Source organism: Astyanax mexicanus, chromosome 20 (genome assembly GCF_023375975.1).
Source record: "Astyanax mexicanus isolate ESR-SI-001 chromosome 20, AstMex3_surface, whole genome shotgun sequence".
Taxonomy (NCBI): domain Eukaryota; kingdom Metazoa; phylum Chordata; class Actinopteri; order Characiformes; family Acestrorhamphidae; genus Astyanax; species Astyanax mexicanus.
Window position 1 is genome coordinate 20,455,067 of NC_064427.1, and position 15,491 is coordinate 20,470,557.

The window sequence follows — 15,491 nt, forward strand, 5'->3', positions numbered from 1 at the left end:
TTTAAGTTGAGTGTTTACCACACCTTAGATTTAGCTTGTGCATAAAGGCAAAATACAAATACTCTCCCTAATTTTCTGACTTGCCACACAGACAGTAGGTAAAGATCCCTCCCTCAAACAAAGTCTGCTGGCTAGTTCTGCTGTGTACAGTCTGAGGTTCTTGAACAACAGACTAAACTAGAAAAGGCAAAGTTCGTGAACGAACTTTAAGTTGGCTTGGAAAAGTACGCTAATAACGTTGAAAAGTTAAAATCGTTGCTAAGTGGTTGCTAGGCAGTTGTGATCATTTCTAAAGTGGTTGCTAAGCGTTTGCTAGGCAGTTGCTAATGTTTTCCAGGTGGATGCTAAGGTGTTGCTAAGCGGTTGCTTGGCAGTTGCTAAGTGGTTGCTAGGTGGTTGCTAAGTGGTTGCTAGGTGGTTGCTAAGCAGTTGCTAAAGTTTTCCAAGTGGTGGCTAAAGTGTAGCTAACTGGTTGCTAGGCAGTTGCTATCATTTCTAAAGTGGTTGCTAAGCGGTTGCTAGGCAGTTGCTAACATTTTCCAGGTGGTTGCTAAGATGTTGTTAAGTGGTTGCTAGGCAGTTGCTAACGTTTTCCTAGTGGTTGCTAAGGTGTTGCTAATTGGTTGCTAGGCAGTTGCTATCATTTCTTAAGTGGTTGCTAAGTGATTGCTAGGCAGTTGCTAACGTTTTCCTAGTGGTTGCTAAGATGTTGCTAAGTGGTTGCTAGGCAGTTGCTATCGTTTCTAAAGTGGTTGCTAAGTGGTTGCTAGGCCGTTGCTAACGTTTTCCAGGTGGTTGCTAAGTGGTGGCTAAGTAGTTGCTAGGCAGTTGCTTTCATTTCTAAAGTTTTTGCTAAGTGGTTGCTAGGAAGTTGCTAATGTATTCCAGGTGGTTACTAAGTGGTTGCTAGGCAGGTGCTAACGTTTTCCAGGTGGTTGCTAAGGTGTTGCTAAGCGGTTGCTAGGCAGTTGCTAAGCAATTGCTAACGTTTTCCAGGTGGTGGCTAAAGTGTAGCTAACTGGTTGCTAGGAAGTTGCTATCATTTCTAAAGTGGTTGCTAGGCAGTTGCTAAGGTGTTGCTAAGTGGTTGCAAGGCAGTTGCTAACGTGTTGCTAAGTGGTTGCTAAGTGGTTGCTAGGCAGTTGCTAACATTTTCCAGATGGTTGCTAAGTGGTTGCTAAGTTGTTGCTAGGCAGTTGCTTTAATTTCTAAAGTGGTTGCTAAGCTGTTGCTAGGCAGTTTCTAATGTTTTCCTGGTGGTTGCTAAGGTGTTGCTAACTGGTTGCTAGGCAGTTGCTATAATTTCTAAAGTGGTTGCTAAGTGGTTGCTAGGAAGTTGCTAACATATTCCAGGTGGTTACTAAGTGGTTGCTAGGCAGTTGCTAACGTTTTCCAGGTGGTTGCTAAGTGGTTGCTAGGCAGTTGTTAACGTTTTCCAGGTGGTTGCCAAGGTGGTTGCTAAGCAGTTAATAGGTAGTTGCTAAACCCTGGCTGGGGTGCCGGGGTGTCCAAACTTTTGACTGATAGCTGCTCCATACAGCAGCTCCTCCATACACTCACAGTACTGGAGGAGCAGGGGAGAGAAGGGGTTCCGTGCGCAGAGCTGCTCGTGTGCGAGTTAGAACTTTGGACCCCCCATTCATTTCTATGGGGAAAATTCGTACGACAATTGTACGAAAACCGTACGTCGTATCGTTTCGTAAAGCATATTTTCGGAAAGAACGCGGTAAGTTTTATAGACCAGCCGAATTACGTCTTCGTATCTCAAAAATTGTGACCTACGTGGACGTTCAAAATTCTCCCCCATTCATTCCTATGGGAAAAAAACGCGTACGTTTACGAAGTTTTTACGAAAACCGTACGATATATCGCTCCAAAAAGCACAAGCAACCTGAACCGGTAAGCCAAGCCAACTTAAATAGCTTTTTTAAAGCAGTTTTTGGACTCTTTTGACTGCCGCTATTATTATGTGCATTATAATTCAATGCAGATTTAAAAAAATAAAAAAAGCTTTCACTTACAAAAGTAGTGATGCAAAGCAATTACGGAAATAACATCTTGCTTCTCTGTGTATGATTACAGTTGCAGTTAAACCGCCTGAAGCACATGTGGCTTATGAAATGACTACAGTCTCATTACAAAACTTGTCGGTTTACCTTTCGTAACGCCTTACATTCCGTTTTTATGCAACCTCCATCTAAAGGCCTCGGGCTGGAATTAGATTTCCGCACTTGCGCTGTGTGATCGTAATGAGCAGCTCTGTTCAAGCTCAGACAGATTCCTGTACAGACAGACAGGACAGTTTAATGCTTCTGAAGGGTGGAGGCCAATCTCTTCACATCTTACAGTGACATAACTCCATTAGTTCAGTCATACTGCAGGGCTGACAGTACTGTGAATAACATCAGTACGTCAGTACCAATCACCAACAACACTCTCTGAATAAAGCCTGTCTTTGTGATGAAGGTCAGTAGAAACCTGCTGTTTTAAGCCTGTGAAAATGCATGAATTTAGAATATTATACACCAAAAACAGGGTTTATACACCATTTAACCCATACATTTCCATTATTTTTTCATGACTTTTCCTTCAAGGCAAATTCTCATGATCATACGATTTCTCATTGCGGAAAACACATCAGTGCAGACATGGACAATAAGGACTCAATGGACTTTATGAACTATTTTACAGTCGTAGACAAATTTCCAGAGTCTGGCTAGAGTCGAGCTGCCGTCGAGTCGTGGTCGCGTCGTCTCGATCGTTCAGTGTAGGTTCAGTGGTTACGACTGAAAGTTTTAGTCAGTCGGGTTCTCGTCCTTGTGCTCTGATAAAATCAAATCGTGCAGTGGTGCAAAAAGGGGGTATGCAGCGTATGCAACACATAGGGGCGCTGCACTAGAGGGGGAGCAAAATCGATTATTTCATTTTCTATTATTTCTATTTAGAAAATTATTTCTAGGTGGCATTTTCTGTAAGAGCTGTTTGTTCATGTATGATAATACACAGGGACATCTCCTGGCCTGGGCTTCCAGTAGCCTGTTTCACTCAGATCAGCTGTATTATTAGTGAGGAGACAGGCTGCTGTCCGCTGTGAATGGAAAATCTCTTGACACGAATCACGGAGCCAGTTCAAGGATAAAGTTTCAGGAGAAACAGCCAATCAGCTTGCTGGTTTTACAAAAGCGCAGTGGGCTAGTAGGCGTCCATCCACTCCTTCCCCATTGAGAATGAGAACGCACCCCATAGAGAACGCCCAGCCATGTTTTTTTTCGTCGTGGCGCACCTGCAGGACAGGTGCTGTATTTACAATATAACAGATCAGAACAAGTAAGTAACTAGATGGTAAATCATAAAACTAATAAATTATAGAACAGGGGTTGCCAAAGCTGTTTTTTATATTACATAACTAATATTCTGCATCTAGAAATATATATTTTTTATTTTTGCACCGATAGTGTTGTTTGCACACACCTCAAAAAGTCTGTAGTTGCACCCCTGAAATCAGGTTTAATAATATCACTAGTCTTGAGACTCGGCTTGGAAAAATAGTGACGTGAACGATGTCAACAACCAATAGGAGAGCTACGTTAGACTGTTTACAAATTATTTAAAAAAGTGCACATTTTGCAGTTAATAGGCTTTATATGGTTCTTACTTTAATATGTACAGTATTGTACACACAGTTATATTATATTTAAAGTTATTTTATTTTGCACTTTTGCACTTTGTTTTATTGTGCTGTTATGTTTAATACAAACAAGTTTAATAAATACACAATTTTTAAGAACGATAGGTTTATTCTTTATTGCATTAATTCTATCTAAAACAAAGGCAAATGTACAGCAGTGAAACTGTAATTCTTTCCTATACAAGAGTGTAGCACAAAGGGGGAATTAAGTTTATAGACAGAGTTGAACACAAAATTCTATTCTATTCTATTAAAAGATATAAAAAACAAACAGTGTTACAGACAAATAAACTGTTGTTGGGGACAAATGCTGTGAGTCTCTGAAGGATAAATCACAGTATTGATAATATACACATTATTTGTAACTTAATGCCTTTTTTTTAGTCGTGTAGTTTATGCACAGCTTAAAACTATAATCATTATCAATTATAGTAGGCTTAAAATGAATATTTAATAATAAACATATGTCAGATCCTAAGAGCTCTTATTGTGTAAGGCTAAATTACTGAATTAACTCTGAGCTGACGTATTTTGTTAGCGCAAAACAGATTTTCTCCATCAATAAACGGAAACACGAAAATTTGTAGACCAAATTTCCATGACTTTTTCAAAGCATTCTGGGTATTTCTATTTTTCCTAAATTTATCCAGGTCTGGAAATTGCTATTTTTTAATTCCATGACTTTCCCAGGTTTTTATGACCTTTCATATCTGCATTTAGTTTTCTCCTCTCTCTGTAAAACACAGTGTGATTATACTGATCTCCTCCACAGGGCCGCGGGAACATCAGACTGCTGAAGCTGCAGTTTCTCACCGCTGTTCACTACTGTTCACCACACGTCTCCATTAAACCTACAGCTCAGCACCATCACCACCATTATCACCATCAGACATCAGAACCCACACTGGATACAGAATTATTCACAAAAAGAAATCATTCTAAATAATTCATAGTGGATATGGAATATTTAAAAATGAATACAGTGTATTTTTTAATGGATACAAAACAATTCATAATGAATACTAAGTAATTTGTAACTGATACATAACGTATACTGAGTCATTCATAATGGATACAGAACAATTTGTAGTGGAAACTGAGTAATTCACTATGGATACTGAGTAAATTATTTAAAAAGATACTGAGTCAATTTTAACAGCTACATAACAGATACTGGGTAATTTATAATAGATACAGAGTGGATACTGAGTAATTTGTAACAGATGCATAACGAATACTGGGTAATTCATAATGGATACAGAACAATTTGTAGTGGATACTGAGTAATTCACTATGGATACTAAGTAATTCATAACAGATACTGGGTAATTCATAATGGATACTAAGTAATTTGTAACTGATACATAACGTACACTGGGTCATTCATAATGGATAATGAGTATTTTGTAACAGATACATAACGGATACTGGGTAATTCATAATTGATACGGAGCAATTTGTAGTGGAAACTGAGTAATTAACTATAGATACTGAGTAACTTATAAAGGATACTGAGTAATTTTAACAGCTACATAACAGATACTGGGTAATTCATAATAGATACAGAACAACTTGTAGTTTAAACTGAGTAATTCACTATGGATACTGAGTAAATTATAAAGGATACTGAGTCATTTTTAACAGCTACATAACAGATACTGGGTAATTTATAATAGATACAGAACAATTTGTAGTGGATACTGAGCAATTCATAATGGATACTGAGTAATTTGTAACAGATACATAACAAATGTATGGGTAATTCATAATGGATACAGAACCATTTGTAGTGTATACTGAGTAGTTCACTATGGATATTCATAACAGATACTGAGTAATTTGTAACACATACATACTGGATCCTGGGTCATTCATAATAGATACCGAATGATTTGTAGTGTAAACTGAGCAATTTATACCAGATACTAAGTAATTCATAACAGATAAGTAACAGATACTGGGTAATTCATAATGGATACAGAACAATTTGTAGTGGAAACTGGGTCATTCATAAAAGATACTGAGTTATTTTTAACAGATACATAATAGATATTGGGTCATTCATAATGGACACTTGAGTATTTTGTAAAAGATACAGTAAATAATGGATACTGAGTACTTCATTATGGATACTGAGTAATTTATAATGGATACTGAGTATTTTGTAACAGATACATAATGGATACTGGGTAATTCATAATAAATACAGAATAATTTGTAGTGGATACTGAACAATTTATACCAGATACTAAGTAATTCATAACAGATACTGGGTAATTCATAATGGATACAGAACAATTAGTAGTGAATATGAGTAATTCATAACAGATACATAACGAATACTGAGTAATTCTAAAGTGGGTTCTGCTGGGTGCTCAGTAATAATCAACTTCAGAAGAGGTAAAAAGTCAAATTTACACAAATTCTGAGTTCATAACTGGATTAAACTTTAAAGATTAATATGCTCATGATTTTAATACTAAAACTAAATAACTGCTTGGTTGTGGTATTTAATGCAATGCTTCTCATTGTTTTTTTATGGAATGTCACGTTCTGCACATGGCTAGTGTATGTATAATATTAAAAAAACATCAATATTGAATATAAATAGGTCTAAGCTTGCTGGATCCAATGAAAGCGTCTAATAAACACTGATTTAAACAGGTTTAAGTGAGGAGGCCGGTGTGATGTTTTGGTCTGAATGGAGTTACTGCAGTAAACACGACACTGACCAGCCCAGCAGCAGCAGGCCATTCAGAATCTAAACCCGGCCTTTTCCTGAACCCACCTCCTTTCACATGTGAGGTCTCGCTTTAATCACATGACTCCAACAGCTTACATAACAACTGGCACAAAACAGAACTAACAGATTACAGCATGCTGAACCAATACTGCTGAGTCACTGCTCATCTGCAGGCTTCACAACACACTGAGCACTGGTTGAGCTAAACACACTGTGGACAAAAGTAATGGGACACCTGCTCCTTTCAAGTATCTTTTAAAATTAAGGGTTAATCCTGTTTTGTTGGATTAAAAACTGTCTCTACTGTCCAGTGAAGGATTTAATTGTAATCAGCAACAATAGCTGTTAATAATATTAGAATGTTGGAGAAATGTCATGCGTAAATCATATCTGGCATTAGGCATGATGACAAAATCTTCATGTTTATTAATTGATGTGCAGATGACTAAATAATTTAAAAATATAGTTCGGACACAAAACTAATGATGCACCTCGAACAATTTATGCATTTTACTTTTCCCTTTTCCCTAGAAATCATGTCAGAGGTACTGTTATAGATTCTAAAACATCTCCAAATTCTTGTAGAACCAGAAAATACACCTTTAAAAGGAGGTGCTGGAAGTTTTGTTTTACTTCCAGCACTATTTATATGAGCCCCTGTTATACAACCCCTGGCAAAAAGTATGGAATCACCAGTCTTGGATGAGCACTCCTTCAGACATTTCATTCTGTAAAACAAACTCTGATCAAAAACATGATACAATAATAAGGTCATTCCAAAGTGCAACTTGTTGGCTTTCAGGAACACTCAAAGAAATGAAGAAAAAACATTGTGGAAGTCAGTGAATGTTACTTTTATTGACCAACCACAGGGAAAAAAATATGGAATCACTCAATTCTGAGGAAAAAAGTATGGAATCACTCAAATTGAAGGTAGAAAATAAGGACACACCCAGTCAATTTCCTTTCCCTAAATGGACACCTGCCTCAGATTAGATCTGCTCGTTAGTCTGCAGTTAAAAACACCTGCAGTCATGACACCTTGGAGGGCTGCTGGACGAATTAGAGTGGCAAGAACCATGGCTCCAACAAGAGAAATGTCTCTTGAGAGAGGATTGTGAAACTTCTTGAAGAAGGTAACTCTTCACGCATGGTTGCTAAAGATGTGGGCTGTTCACAGTCAGCTGTATCCAAGATATGGACCAAATACAAACAGCATGGAATGGTTGTTAAAGCCAAGCGTACTGGTAGACCGAGAAAGACATCAAAGCGTCAAGACAAGCAACTTAAGGCCATTTGTCTTGAAAACCGAAAAAGTACAACTAAACAGATGAAGCATAAATGGGAAGAAGCTGGAGCCAATGTATGTGACCGAACCGTAAGAAATCGCCTAAAGGAAATGGGATTTCAATACAGGAAAGCTAAAAGAAAACCATCATTGACACCTAAACATAAAAGAACAAGACTGCAGTGGGCTAAGGAGAGGCAATCATGGACTGTGGATGACTGGATGAAAGTTATCTTCAGTGATGAGTCAAGAATCTGCATTGGACAAGGTGATGATGCTGGAACTTTTGTTTGGTGCCGTTCCAGTGAGATTTATGAAGAGGCCTGCCTGAAGAAAACAACCAAATTTCCACAGTCCTTGATGATCTGGGGCTGCATGTCAGGCAAAGGCACTGGGGAGATGACTGTGGTTAATTCTTCTATCAATGCACAAGTTTACATTGACATTTTGGACAGTTTTCTCATCCCTTCAATTGAACAGATGTTTGGAGATAATGAAATAATTTTCCAAGATGACAATGCATCGTGCCATAGGGCAAAAACAGCGAAGGCATTCCTTGGAGAAAGACACATTCAGTCGATGTCATGGCCTGCAAATAGTCCAGATCTCAACCCAATTGAAAACCTGTGGTGGAAATTGAAAAAAATGGTCCACAAGAAGGCTCCGACCTGCAAAGCTGATCTGGCAACTGCTATCAAAGAGAGTTGGCACCAAATTGATGCAGAATACGGTTTGTCACTCATCAAGTCCATGCCTCAGAGACTGAAAGCCGTTATAAAAGCCAAAGGTGGTGCAACTAAACACTAGTGATGTATTTTGAATCATCTTTTGTTTATCTGTTTTTCATGATTCCATACTTTTTTCCTCAGAATTGAGTGATTCCATATTTTTTCCCCTGTGGTTGGTCAATAAAAGTAACATTCACTGACTTCCACAATGTTTTTTCTTCATTTCTTTGAGTGTTCCTGAAAGCCAACAAGTTGCACTTTGGAATGACCTTATTATTGTATCATGTTTTTGATCAGAGTTTGTTTTACAGAATGAAATGTCTGAAGGAGTGCTCATCCAAGACTGGTGATTCCATACTTTTTGCCAGGGGTTGTATACAGCTCTGCAAAAAATTAAAAGACCATTTCAGTTTCTGAATCAGTTTCTCTGATTTTGCTATTCATAGGTCTATGTTTGAATAAAATGAACATTGTTGTTTATTCTATAAACTACGGACAACATTCCTCCCGAATAAAAGGCATTTATTTGCAGAAAATGAGAAATGGCTGAAATAAAAAAAGATGCAGAGCTTTCAGACCTCAAATAATGCAAAAAAACAAGTTCATATTCATAAAGTCTTAGGAGTTCAGAAATCAAGATTTGGTGGAATAACCCTGGTTTTTGATCAAGTTTTCATGCATCTTGGCATCATGTTCTCCTCCACTAGTCTTACACACTGCTTTTGTATAACTTTGTGCCTTTTTAGTCCTGGTGCAAAAACTCAGTTCAGCTTGGTTTGATGGCTTGTAATTCAGCTTGCTCTTGATTATACTCCAGAGGTACACTTGGGTAAAAAAAACAAAAAACAAAACCTTTTTAAGCGGTCTCTTCCCCCCGAATTTTAAATGAACATACGATATTTAAACATCATTTTTTGGCAAAAAAAATAAAATAAATATTGGTTATAGTAGGTTGATATCTCCCCTAAAAAGGAAAACATTAAAATGTCACGTTTTTCTGGTTAAATAACATTTCTGCATATTTTGCATTTATCCACATGAGGCCAGACAGCATTAAATCAGCATTTTTTTTTCTCAGAATGCATAAGTGTTATAGTTGAAGCAGAAACTCCAGTATGAACAGGACCCACTTACACAGCTAGCTAATGTGAAGAGATGTGACAGATTCACCCAAAATTCCATGACATTTAAAATCTTTCTGGGCCTGGAAATCACTTTTTTTTCATGACCATAAGAACAGTTTATTACATTTATGCAATGGTGAATTGTATTTAAAAAATTGCCTTTGGGCAAAAAAAATAGTATATTTTATTTGGTTCGACAGATTTCAGTATATCCCTTTACAGCCTTTGTACAATTCATCTTGGAGGAGACTGTTGTGTGACCTTTATTGTTGTGTGCATTTCTGGTACAACAAAATCTCAGGTCCAGCACCTAATAAACACCAACACACAACTTCATACACTTACGCATTAAAGCGCCACACAAAGCACGTAGACACAAACTTGGGACTTCAGGGCAGAATTTTTATTCAAAATTACCAACAAGGGACAGCAGAGGGAGGAGGAGGGGCTTGAGGATTGTGAGTTGGTACATTTATCACAGGAGGACATTTGTTGGGTACAGCAGGACAGGGGTGGAAATGAGGGCAAGAGGTAGTAGGGCAGGGAAAGAGAAAAAAATAATAGAAAAGGCACTTTTACTCTTTCAGTAACCAGTCTGTCGCACCACCACTCTCTGGCATTCGAGGAAGGAAAACATCAGATGGAACAGAAACAAAATTAAATTAAAAAGACATCCACGCCGGGCAGAGCACGTAAACAAGGCCGGTTTCTCTGTACAACACCGGCCAGCGGCTGCTTCTGCCTGGGGCGCGGCACGGGCAACACGTAAAAAACGTAAAAACGTGCGCTTTGTATGAGTGCGTATGTGGTCAGTCTCACCGGATCTGCCGATATCTTTCAGGTAAAAATCATATAAATAATAAAATAGTCAAAAATGGTCACAGCTTCCAGCGCCCCCTGCTGGTAGAGCTTCGCAGCTTTTCTGTAGGACACTGCGAGGATGCCAACAGGTGGGCGCGTGGGACATACACCAAAAACGACGGTGCTCAGGCAAATGGAAAACAATGAAAAAAATACTAATTTATTATTATTTCGCTTAAAAAGATTCAGTTTTACACGTGTACAAAAGGAACTTTTAAAGAAGATTGAGATAGAGACCCTCCCGAGGACCCCTGGCTTTTCTGTATGGACACCAGGGCTCGAAGAGCGTCGCCAAGCAATACAACGTTCTTTTTGTTGTTTCTTCAAGTATGGAGCGTATGCAACTTCAAGTGACGAAGGCAGCCCCTCCGCAAGAGCGGCGAGGGAACAGGGCTTCTCTGTAGCTACGCCCCGCTGTCGCCCTCTCGCGGCGGGGAAGTGCAGTGCCCTCGCTGTGGTCTATAGAGTATATAGAGATAGACGCCTAACAGAGGGTGGCATGGGTAGATAGAGGGGGGTATAGGGGAAGTGGTTATGGCCGCGGCCCCCCGCAGAACCACGTGGGTTGGTAGCAGCTTCTGGCTTCTCTGTAACACACCAGAAAAAGTGTGGCCTGCAGGAGCTGCGGCTTTATAGATGACATCTGAAAAATAAAACCCTTTACAGCATTGTCTAAAAATATATTTATATATTTATTACTCGCCCAATCAGCCAATCATAAATAAACTGCTTGAGTTGAGCTAGAGTCGAGCTAGAACAAATAACATAGTAACGTAACCTTTTACGACTTTTGAGTCAAATTGAGTAGAGTCAGGTTGAGTGATCATCCAACCCAAGACAGGCCCTCCTTTTTTTTTCTATCGTTTAATTTCAATTTTAAACTTAAAAATTGTCCGACCCTTTAGAAGAGGTTTTGATCCCGTTAACGATTGTAATACTCCTCTTTAAACAAACAAAACAAAAAAAAGATGGTCAATCTGGTTAAAAAAAAAAAAAAAAAATTACAAAACAAAAGTAAGCATTGGTGCTTTTGTAATTAAAATAAGTATAATTAAAAAATATATAAATAAACCGAGTCTAAAGAGGGACTAGTGCTTCATCCAGCAATGCTTAGCAAACTCTTTGACCTTGCTTATTTGTGCCATCACTAATTCATTTAGCATGATGCAGAAAAACAGGGGAGAGCAGGGAAATAAAAAGAGTTAAAGAACAGAAGAGGGACTAGAAAGAGGAAAAAATAAAAATAACGAAGCAATTCAACAGAACTTTCTAGAAACAGTTGGAAAAAAAAAAAAAAAAAAAAAAAAGAACACAAGGAACAAGGTTAAAGGTCAGAAAGAAAGAACAAAGGTGAGGTGTGCGTGTTGGAGGAGCGTTGTGAGAAGAAGGGAAGATATGCACCTTTGGGACGTCAGGCTTTAGATAAAAGCCACCAGAACAGGGGGAAAGGAGAGATGGGACGGGACGTTCGGGGACAGGACAGGGTTTAATATGGGGTTTAAACAGGAGGGCATTTGAGCAGGAGGGGTTTTGGTACTGCATCCCTCTACTCAGGGCAGCGAGGCTTCTCTGTAGTGTACGCCTGCTGACCGAGAGCAGAGGGAGTTACAAGGTTTAGTATTTAAGCTTTTTGGGCACCTCCCAAGGGAAGGACTCGCGGCCAAAGTGGCCATAGGCGGCGGTGCGCTGATAGATTGGCTTCTTCAGGTCCAGATCTCTGGAATTGCACAGGAGAACGAGTGAGATCATTGCAGAAACACACAAGTAAAGACGATGCACAGATCAAAAAACAAACACATCACTGCTAATGAAGTGTAAATAATGCTGATTAACGCTAAGTTTAAGCTTCTATATACACTGAACATGAATTATATAGTGCACTAAACCATACATCTACAATTACAGTACCAATCAAAAGCTTGAACAAGCTTTCATTTTTTATTTATATTCTTCGAAAGGAGTTTAATAGTAAAAGTTAGGGGGGAAGAATCAGTTGTAAAGTAGTGAAGAGGTAGAGTTGATGTACAGTGAATAGCTCTATTTGAGTAATGTTCTAATCTATGTTATGAGAAGAAAGAACTACAACAAAAGGAAAATAAAACTTCATAAAGAAAAGATAATTACATCTGTAAAGAAGGAATTAAGAAGTTTGAAAGTCTTAAACTGATAAAACTGGCACTCATCAGGACCACCCCAGGAAAGAAAGAGCAAGAGTTTCCTCGGTTGCACAGAATAAGTTAAGAGATACCAGCCTCAGAAACTTGAAGTTCAGAGCATAAATTAATCCTGAAGTCATCTAATTTAGGAAAAGGAAATATATAGAATGAAAAAGATTCCAAAACTTTTGACTGGTACTGTACATTAGATGCTGTTCAAGTTATTTTAAAGTAAATCCTACCAGGACATCTCAACCTATAGCCTAACTACTAGTTACTAAACACTAATTATCTCTCAGATCAACTCTTCTCTATACTGATCAAAATATAAACTGCACAGAACATCTGGCAACCAAAAACATGGATCTTTAGTCAGTTCACTACTTTCACAAGAGGGATAGCAGCAGCAGCAAGTATTAATCAGTAACTCCAGACTGGAATTTGAAACTGAACTGGGAGCGTTCTGCCCACCTGCCGCGTGTGCAACACCTGCTTTCTCATGACAGCCTGTGGGCCATCCCACAGGAGAGTACTTTACCTGACGATGACCCCGGGACGGAGGTCAAAGTTCTTCTTCACGATGTCCAGCAGCTCCTTCTCGCTCCTCTGAGACGTGCCGTAGTGGAAGATGGAGATGGACAGAGGATGGGCCACTCCGATGGCGTAGGACACCTGCGGGGCAGAGAATTATAGTATAAACAGCATTAAAACTGGATACTGTCTAAAAACAAGGTCTGTAGTAAAACGGTCATTAAATTTCAGTTTCTGCTGATAGAGTCAATCCAATACTTCAGCAATGCAGACAGAAAGAAAGACAGAAAAAAAGGAGTCACAGACCATTGAAAATGTTAGGATGAAACTGGCTCTCATCAGGACTGCACCAATTTGATATTTATTAATTTTTAAGTAATTTAAAAACAGTATCAAAAACAACTTTCACCAAAATGAGCTTGTCCTAGCCTGCACTTAAAAGATAAATGTTACATTAATAAAATTAAAAATATTATATTTATATTACTGGTGTTAGGTGCTTGTTGTTTTACTGTTATAATGTATAAGGGTAGTATTGATTCTTTTAAAATGAGTATTGTAAGGTGTTGAGTTGGAATTTAACAGAGCTTTAACTGTTGGAGAAAAATGAGTTTGGTGTATGAGTGTTCAGCACACTGACTGTTGACAGTTTGGAGGAAAATGAAGCGTGAAGAGTAGTTTTGGAATCATGTGATCAGAAAAATATCCAAAGAAAAATTAAAATGTAAACGTCTCACCTGGACCAGAACTCGTTTGCACAGTCCAGCCTTCACCAGAGACTTTGCCACCCAGCGGGCAGCATAAGCAGCGGAGCGGTCCACCTTGGTGTAGTCTTTGCCCGAGAATGCGCCACCGCCATGAGCACCCCAGCCTCCGTACGTGTCCACAATGATTTTACGGCCAGTCAGACCAGCATCACCCTTTAATAAAATATATAGGTCACTTAAAAAGGTGAAATTGATTTAAAACACTACATCATTTAGAGTTTGTACCAGAATTAAAAGGGGGCATAGCTCTTAATGTATAGGTCTATGTTAATGTATATGTTCTTTACAAAACGTTCATTTAAGGGCTCTGTCACTTTTATGCAAATAAGCTGTCACTAGCCACACCCCCATGTTTATGCTGAGCAACAGAGGCATAAAACTCATTATTTGAAAGTTCTTTAAACAATGTTCTTAGATCTCCCTCATCTGCTAACTAGCCACACAGACGGTAGGTACAGATCCCTCCCTCAGACAAAGTCTGCTGGCTAATCCTGCTGTGTACTGTGAGCTTTTCAACCAAAATGACTGAACAAAATGGACATGTTCCTTTAACTGACCTACTGTGTGGAGCTCTGGTGGGGTTGACTGGTGAGGGGTGGAGCCAAACTCATTTGATTTACAGAAAATGGATGGATTTTTGGCATTTGGAGTGTTAATAGGGGCAGTTAAGATCAAAATGAAAATAAAAGGCCACTTGAATTAAGAATAAAAATACAAGTTGTGTAATAAGTCCACAAAAACTGCCAAACTAATCATCAAACCATCACATCTTACCTGAGGGCCTCCGATCACAAAGCGTCCACTCGGCTGCAGGTGATAGATGGTGTCATCGTCCAGATAAACGCTGGGCACAACAGCCTTCACCACCTTTTCCTTAAGAGCATCCCTCATCTCATCCAGACACACCACCTCATCGTGCTGCACAGACACCACCACAGTGTGCACTCGCACAGGCAGCATGGCACCACGGTCCTGCCTGTACTGGACGGTCACCTGGATGAACAGACACACTGTTAAAGCACAAGCTTATACTATTCAGTAGAGATGAACCAATCAGTGTTTTTCAAATGCAGATTGCCTTTCAGTTCAATCGGCCTATTCCAATCTTGGGCGGGGCAAAACGCCATAGATGGCTGGCAAACTTGGTAGACACTAAACCACACTGACTTCAGGAGAGATACACATGTAAATTGTTGTATTTATATAATTATAAATTATATAATTTATAATTACATACTGTTCATCTTACTGTTTAAAATAGCCTATATTTACTGTTAAATACATAACTAGATTAGCAATAATTTAACATCTAAGACTCAGCTCCAGAGTCTGACTACCTGTACAGAACTGCACTGTAGAACTTAGTGAAGAGAAAATAGCTAATTATTCAGAACTAAAAAAAAAAAGTGTCTAAAAGTGATTCCTTTAGCTTTGACTGCAACAGCAGCAGTGCTTGGTGGTGTTGTGTGGTTAGTGTGGTTGTTAGCTCTGCTACTCACTGATTGGGCTGAGAGATGCACTGTAGTGAATGATATTATCTGGTTAGTGGTTAAAATCTTCATTCACTTTTCTCCACATGAACAATAATCCTACACATATGAACTA

The 15,491-nt window shown here is 38.8% G+C and overlaps 1 protein-coding gene across 1 annotated transcript in view; it reads right to left on the minus strand.

The window, feature by feature from the left end:
- Positions 1 to 9,959: 9,959 nt before the first annotated feature.
- The window catches only part of mat2aa (methionine adenosyltransferase II, alpha a), a 12,856-nt gene continuing 7,324 nt past the window's right edge, over positions 9,960 to 15,491 (minus strand). Inside the window, exons 6-9 of the mRNA XM_022681153.2 lie at positions 14,661 to 14,879; positions 13,857 to 14,039; positions 13,127 to 13,260; positions 9,960 to 12,149 (exon numbers count right to left, since the gene is read on the minus strand). Coding sequence (XP_022536874.1) covers positions 12,047 to 12,149; positions 13,127 to 13,260; positions 13,857 to 14,039; positions 14,661 to 14,879 — 639 coding nt within the window. The 3' untranslated portion in view covers positions 9,960 to 12,046. The remainder of the gene's footprint in view (positions 12,150 to 13,126; positions 13,261 to 13,856; positions 14,040 to 14,660; positions 14,880 to 15,491) is intronic.